General features: G+C 39.3%; 1 protein-coding gene across 1 annotated transcript in view; it reads left to right on the top strand.

Annotated features, from left to right (window-relative positions):
* Positions 1–3558: 3558 nt before the first annotated feature.
* Positions 3559–8343, top strand: part of PHACTR2 (phosphatase and actin regulator 2) — a 253511-nt gene continuing 248726 nt past the window's right edge. The window contains exon 1 of the mRNA XM_063443313.1: positions 3559–3814. Coding sequence (XP_063299383.1) covers positions 3802–3814 — 13 coding nt within the window. The 5' untranslated portion in view covers positions 3559–3801. The remainder of the gene's footprint in view (positions 3815–8343) is intronic.

The following is an 8343-nucleotide window of genomic DNA, read 5'->3' as shown; positions in this document are numbered from 1 at the left end:
ACATCTGTAAATACATTTCTGCATTCCAAATACATTGACTCTCTGCAAAATACACCCAACTTACACACAGTTCATACAAAAGCATTACCATACCAACTGACAAGCTCTCTGCAAAAAAAAAAATGCCACTGATTAGCAATTTTGGAACAACAGTGACACTGGTCAGTGATTTGGGCACGAAATGGCACTATTAAGCTATTTGGACACAAAAGTGGCACTAATAAGATGGAGCCAAAGATATTTTGAGACTAAGATGGTACTAATTAGCTATATTGGGACAGAGAGATGGCACTGATGATCTATTTTGAGTCAAAGATGGCACGGGGAAGCTGTATGGGGAAAGAGGCGGCACTGGGAAGCTGGGCAAAATAGGGCACTTATTAACTTTTTGGGAGCAAAGCTGGCACTGTAGGAAGTGGGTGACATGGGTAAGAGGTGGAGGGGTTTCCATAGAAAATGGGTGTGGTCAGAAGTGTTATGTTTGTAAATGGGAGGAGTTAGCAATATAGCCACACCTATGGGGGGGGAGGGCGCCAAAAATATTTTTACACACAGGTGTCAGTGACGCCAAAATCGACCCTGATGGCAGCCCAGAGAATGAAAATTACCCCCATCATGGCATACCATTTGCAAACGTATACAGCCCAGAGTAGTCAAAATAGGATTTGTCCAGTCTTTTTTAGTAGCCACTTTGTCACAAACCATGGCCATAATTAGTGTTTAGTATTCGTTTTTTTTCTTTTTTCATACAAAAACTGCACTTTCACTGATTATTTAATCATCATTATACGTTTTACTGCTCTAAAACATTCATATTTGTGTTCAGCGATGTCTCATGAGTATAAAAGTACCCCCCATGTACAGGTTTTATGTGGTTCGGAAAGTTACAGGGTCAAATATAGGACTTGCCAATTAAATTCTCTGGTATATCTGCCTGGATTGTCAGGTAGGTCCGCAAATATATAATTAATAAAATAATATAATTATGCATAAATACACTTAGGATGAAATATATTGAATTGAATGAAAATAAATTGTATGATATGCTCAGAATTAAACTATATATATATATATATATGTGTGTGTGTGTATATATATATTTTTATATATATATATATATATATATATATATATATATATATATTTATATAGTTTCGTTCTAAGTTTATTTTGATATTAATATATATGTAATTATATAAAGTACACTCTCTTTGAGTTCTGTTGTTTTACATATCAGGACATAATAATCATCTGTTCCTTAGCAGGTCTTAAAATTAGGTACATAAGACCTCAGAGCAACAACAACTCATGACATATTACACTGTAAAAATGAAAAATGAAATGATATTACACTGTGTCATGATTTATTTAACAAAAATAAAGTCAAAATGGTGAATCACTTAGAATGAAGAAAAACATATATATTTTTTATTATATTATATATGTTGGGGCATCTGCCTGACAACCCCAGCAGTCCCCTGCAGGCAATCTGTCAATCGCGCCAAACTGAGTCGTGTGATCACGGTGTTATCACGATCACATTGCTTGGATCAACGGGATTGGCTGTATCTTTGTATTTCTAACACTATAGATTCCTTTTAACTTAAGTGGTGGCTGTCCAGCTGCTGAAGTAAAAGCTATAAAAGGTGCATATGGAAGGTCAGTAGAAGTCTCACTCCCGTCCTTCTCTTGACTCTCCATGAGTGGGGAATAATGAATCCATAATTATTATTATTTTATTTATATAGCGCCAGCAATTCCGTAGCGCTGTACAATAGGATGGAGGATTTAGGCATAATGAAGGATCTAAGCATAATGAAGGATCTAAGCAGCCAACAGAAGCTTCAAAGTAACATTCTAGCATTCGGATCGCAAATGTGTATCGCTAACCCTAGAGTGTTACGCTGGCTAGTTAGTTTCAGCCCCCAGAAATGATAAAATAAACTCAATACTCAGAGTTTATACTTAAACTCAAATACTCAGAGATATACACGCACACTATTACACATACACAATCATATAGCAGCTTTTGGCGCTTTATTAATAATAATATATACTATATATACATATACACACAATAGTGCACATATACTAGTGATATGCACAGGGGAAAAACATATTTCAATTTGTTAATTTTCTAATTTCAGTTTGTTGAAATTATTGTTTTGGACTAACCAAATTTTTCGTCTGAAAATGTTGTTAATTTTTTAAATTCAGACTCCCATTACTCGCTTTGGGGAATGAACAAAAGGTCATGAAGTTAAAAAGTGCTGGTGTTAGCCGTTATCTGCTAAGCTACTGAAAGATCAAAATTAAGGAAAGCAACACAACACTTCGACTCCTCCGACCATTAAATTCAGCAACTACACACACAACACACAACCAGCAAACAAAGGCACACTCAGCCACCCCCACATACAGCACTCTTACACAAATACAACACATAGTCTCCCCACACACAATACTTAGAAAACAGAGCCAAGGGGTCTAGGATGGAGCCCCAATGTGACATCCTACCTAAAACCCTGGGCAGCCATAATCCGGCTCTGATTAATCCTATCAGTGTTCTGGTCACTACTATTTTCTGGAATTTATTTACTAAATAGTGATATGTAGTGAATTGAAATGGAAGCTAAAAATAGGCTAAAAAGCAAAGATGTGATCGTAGCAGACTTGTAGGTTTATTTACTAAAGTAACTATTCAAACTGAAGATCAGGGTAGCAGAATTATAACTTTATCACTTTTGTAAATGACCGTGTTGGAGATTTTTTTTTCCTAAACAGACATTTTAGCTAGATTTACCAGTTTGGGTTTCAATGCACTAGAATTCAGTTATTAATTATTAAATAATAAATTAGACATTTTAAGGCCAAGATAACCATATTTTCAATACAGTTATTTTAGAGTAATGTTCCAACTTGCTTAAATGAATTTTCAGTTTGGCCACAATTCTCTGCTTATAAATAAACTGTTGTTGAGCACTGTAAGCTCAGTTTGGGCATGGCCCTCTTTCCGTATGTCATGCATGTTTTGTTAAAATGAAATTTTGTCTTGATTAGCTACTTTACAGCGCTGCGGAATATGCTGGCGCTATATAATAATTGTAATTCTGATAAGGCGCACCAAAAGACACCTTATTTTCTGTGTGTTTTAAATGTGTCACCAGTTTTGTACCCAATACTAATAAATAGAACATAGCGAGGACTGTAGCTAGATGTCTGCTAATAGCCCTGACAACATGGATTATTCAGTTATTTCAGAGAGAATATTGGTTAACTGCCCTTGGGGTACAACCTTGTTACTTTTGCTTTTTATTCCCAGGCCTGGCTACTAATCCAATTGATGTCCCAATGTATAGATCAGCATCTTCTGATTGATTGTGTTTCTGTTTCAGGCTCGGGCCATTAAGCTCTTAGATTCTATGCTTCAGATACCTATGTTTAGCCCTGACTTCTCTTTGATAGGACTGGAAAGCTGATTCCTCCAGCTTCATCTCCCCCCCACCCCCTGCTTTCTCTGTTATACTTGCTCAGAATAGAACTCAATCCATAGGGCTTCTTCGAGTACCTACTCAATGGGCTCAGACTGCTTTAATCAGCCTATAATGGAGATAATGGCTGTTTTGTCATCCTTGGAGATCTAAATTTCCTGCTGTTGTGTCTGCTGCTGTAAAGGCAAGGAGCGTGTGCACTGCAAAGCTTGCTAGTCACAGAGGAAGGGCAATCAGCCCATTAAGAAGACACAGGCAATAGCAGCCAGTCACTCCACACAACTGGCTTACTTCAGGATACATCATACAGATGGATGCTACTGGTAAGCAAGCACAGATACTTTGCATTTGCATGATGAGCTTTATGGGTAGCAGTCCTCTGGCTTTCCATGATCTGACTGCAACTCACATCATACTTAGCCAGGGTGTGCTGTCTTCTATTATTTCTTATTTCATTTCGTTTTATGGTTACTGGGATTACAGAGTGACAGGAGTTGTGCTTTTATATAAATGTATGTTGCTTTACTGAGAATTGTTTTTTAGTAAACTTCAAACAAAGCAGTGTTTTTTATCTTTATTATTTTTTTGAGTTCTCTGCAGTCATGTCTGGTTTTGAACTGAAATTGAGTACATGAGGCATCCTATTGTTTGCATGGAGTCAGGCATCTGATGAGAAATGCTCATTAGGATGGGATAATGGGTGGATGATTCCTGAGTAAAGCTCTGGTTTCCTGTACATGTGCTCTTATTTCCCTTTCATTGTGATGATACAGCACCTTTTAATACTGTATGGTTTCAAATATTTCCTTGTGTGTCACACAGTGTTTATCGATTTAAGGGTGACAAATGTGCGTTGTTGGTACCCAGTAAATTCTAATCTCTCAAAGTTTGACTTTTTTTCCAGTGGATATTAAAGCTGTGCAGCCATTGAATATGTTGGCTGCAACATATGGCATTATCCCTGTTTGGTTATTCAAATCCTGTGTAAATGCCAAAGAGATTTTAGCATTTTGGATGCATATTATTGATATAAAAAATTATACGAGGAACACATTTCTAAACATTATGACAGTAATAATATTTTTTGTCAAAATTTTACGTGTGTATACATGTGTATGTGCGTGTATATGTGTGTGAATATATATATATATTAGTGTATGTAATTTTTAAAAATGTATTTTTATTCTTTAAAACATGTATGATCAGTTTCAAATATATATAGATATACTCGCAGAATGTAATGCACACCTAGATATATGCAATCACTTTTGCTAGATAAATAATGTTGTTGGGATTTTCTGATGACTGCATTATGAGCATTTGTGAGGAAAAAGTTCCAAGGTTAACATGGATTCTAATAGGATATGCCTGTCAATTGCTGCACTTTTATAACTTTATCCCACAACAATTCTTTATACATTAAAGTGTTATTTGGTCTTGTAGTCAATTAAATTGTAGGATAACTCTAGCATTGGAAACATGCTGCGTATCTGGCAAATGACTTCTGTCACTAATGTGGGTTGAGATGTTTGTAATATGACTGATGTAATTACCCCTTGCAAATGATGAGGGTGGGCCCATTTCACATCTCACTTGAGCTGAATATGTAAAGAAAAACACCATAAATATGAATCTTATGGTTTGAATATCTGAACAGTAGTTCTTAAAAAAAAATACAAAATTATGCATCACTTTCAAACGTGTATATATGATGTACAATCAGTGAATCATTACCACAGTTCTCTACAAACCCGTCATGCCACATTAGGCAGATCGTGCTGCTTTAACTGGTGACTGAGTCCCCTCTTGACTTGGACATTGAGTAGTTCATTTTGAGGTGTGTTTCCTGTAAATTCCTGCTACCAACCTTGAGTTTGTCGGCCGGGCCTCATGAGGTTTGATGTAGCAGAGGCCGGTGGGTAAGTATTGTCAGACTGTTTAGAAGCAGGTCGAGCCGGGGGTTAGGTGCAGGGCAGGGCGAGCGGTTAGTTGAGCGGGAAGCTTGTGCTCAGGGCTGATGCTTTGATTGGAGGATTGCGGTGTGAGGCATTTAGCAGCTTGAATTTCTCGGTATAAATTCAAAGGCGCCAAAATCGTTTACCCCAACTTGTGCCAGACAATTAACACGGTTGGCTGCTTGTAAGTATTTTTTGAGCTGCAGCTCCCACCCACCCTTCCCTTCAGTTATGAATTTTTGTTGTGACCTTATTCTGGGATATAAGTCACCCTCCTGGGCATCACAGGAGGGTGGATTGGTTTATTTTGATTTTATATATATATATATATATATATATATATATATATATATGGCTCCTGGCTGTAGAGGGCATAGCCTGGAGATGATTAATGGTTTACAGTATTTTGGTTTTGGTTAAAATATATGGTTTTTATTATTATTAAGGATGTTGATTGGAATTGTGAAATCCATAATAAAAGTTCACAGCCATTCTCCAAATGTTTAAGTTTTATCAAAATAAACATATTGAGGTGAAGATGTTGTTTTGTGTTTTATTATATTATGTATCATTTAAAGAATGCACCATTCAAACCCCATGCTTGTTTAGAGTTTAATCTGTTGCATATAATTTCTTTATATAGCTGAACCTGATTAGGAAATAAAGCAGTACGCAGTGAAAATTATAGATCGCTCAAATGTCCTACTTCAATGGACTTGCAATGAATGTTCAGATTTGTTAATTTCCTGCCACCCACTTTAGCTGTCTTTGTAAGCTTCAGCAGCGCTTCCTCCATGGTCCTGAAGGCTGAGGTTTTGCCTGGCAGCCTGGCAGTGGGAGGGCCCACATCTTTTGTGGGTGAGTCTGCTCATTATGTGCAGCATGATCTTTGTAGTTTAAATTGATGTCCGTTTATTTGCACCCCTTTTCAAGTTTGAAACACTTACACAAAACATTGCTGTTTGTGGGTTGCTAATAAAGGTATATCAATTTAAACTAAAAGGAGTGCTGGATATAATTTTTAATTGAAGTGTCTACAGCAAGCATGTCAAACTCAAAGGCTAGCAAGGGCCAAATAAACAAAGATTTAAGTTTATGTGGGCCGCAAGAAAACCCCATAGATTTTCACCCCCTCTACTAAACTAGAGCCCCCCTCGGCTACCAAACTCCAGCCCCCCCCCTGTCTACTAAATCCTAGCCCCTCCTTGTCTACTAAAACCCAGTCCCCCGTCTACTAAACCCCTGCCCCTGTTGAAAAAAAAAAAAAAAAACAGCCAACAAGCAGTGTCCGGATTCCGGCCTCTGGCCTACCCCCCAATGGCCCCATCCGCACTTTAAAAAATCGGATCCTCCCATTACTCCTTGAAACCCTCAGACACACTCACTGACAGACATACACACAGAATCACTCCGACACACACATACACTCACAGACAAACACATTCACTGACAGACACACAAGCTCCCTCACAGACACACACACACAGACTCGCTGACAGACAGACAGACAGACACACAGCCATACACGCAGACAGCCATACACGCAGACAGCCATACACGCAGACAGCCATACACGCAGGCAGCCATACACGCAGACCACCATACACCTATACACTCAGACAGCCATACATCTATACACACACACAGTCATACACTTATACACACAGACAGCCAGACACATACAGTCTTATACATACACAACCATACATACTGACAGCCATACACCTATACACACACACAGCCATACACACACACAGCCATACACAGCCATACAAACACACAGCTATACACCTATACACACAGGCAGCCATACACACAAACACACATACACAGCCATACACACAAACACACACACAGCCATACAGCCATACACACACAGCCATACACCTATATACACACACAGCCATACACATACACAGCCATACACCTATACACACACACACAGCCATACACCTATACACACAGACAGCCATACACATACACAGCCATACACCACATAGACAGCCATACACCTATACACACAGACATCCATACACCTATACACACAGACAGCCATACAACATACTCACACACACACACACAGCCATACATACTCACACACACACACAGCCATACACACAGACTGGGTTGGTTTCTAACATGGGGTCTAGTGGAGCTGCTGGACAGGCAGGCAGAGGGGCGCGCCACAGTGATGCCGGGAGCTGGAATGACGTCATATTCCGGCTCCCAGTATCACTGCGGGGAGCTGAGCAGGGAGAGCTTACACTCAGTGCTCCCTTGCTGCGGGCCGCATAAATATTAGTTGTGGGCCGCGAGTTTGACATGGCTGGTCTACAGTATCTGGAATCCCCTGGAATCGTCCTTCCATTCAGCATTAAATAATGTTTAATGATAAACGAGAATCCCCACCCATACCTTCTTTGCTTCTTGAGGAAGCATTAGCCTTAGCAGCAATGGGTGGCTGTTGTTGACTGAGACTGTCAGCTGACTGGTTTCAGCCTATCACAGTGCCAAATGCTTGTATGGATTATTGTAGATAGAAGGAAGTCTGTAATCATTGCTTAGTCATACTTTTAGTAGTTGCAAGGCTTTAGGTAGCCAGGGACCCTTTGTAGTGTTTGTGGCTTGTGGCAGTACCTGGCTTGTGTCCCTAAAAACATTCCTAAACAACTATAACAAAATACAGTTAAAGGAACAGCGCACACACAAACAAAAATACAGCTTTACATTTAATACCCCGGCTGGGAACCTCCGCCAAGCACGCTCCCTAGCTATCACCGGGACATGATCAGCACTTCAGTCCCTAGCCACCGCTGCTTGGCTGGGGTCTCGCCGTTGCTTCCCACCCACGAACAGGGTCTTGTATCCAGATTACAGTTATAAAAGCTCTTCTGCAG

This window comes from Pelobates fuscus, chromosome 2, assembly GCF_036172605.1.
Source record: "Pelobates fuscus isolate aPelFus1 chromosome 2, aPelFus1.pri, whole genome shotgun sequence".
NCBI lineage: Eukaryota > Metazoa > Chordata > Amphibia > Anura > Pelobatidae > Pelobates > Pelobates fuscus.
This window is presented reverse-complemented; position numbering and strand designations above follow the sequence as displayed.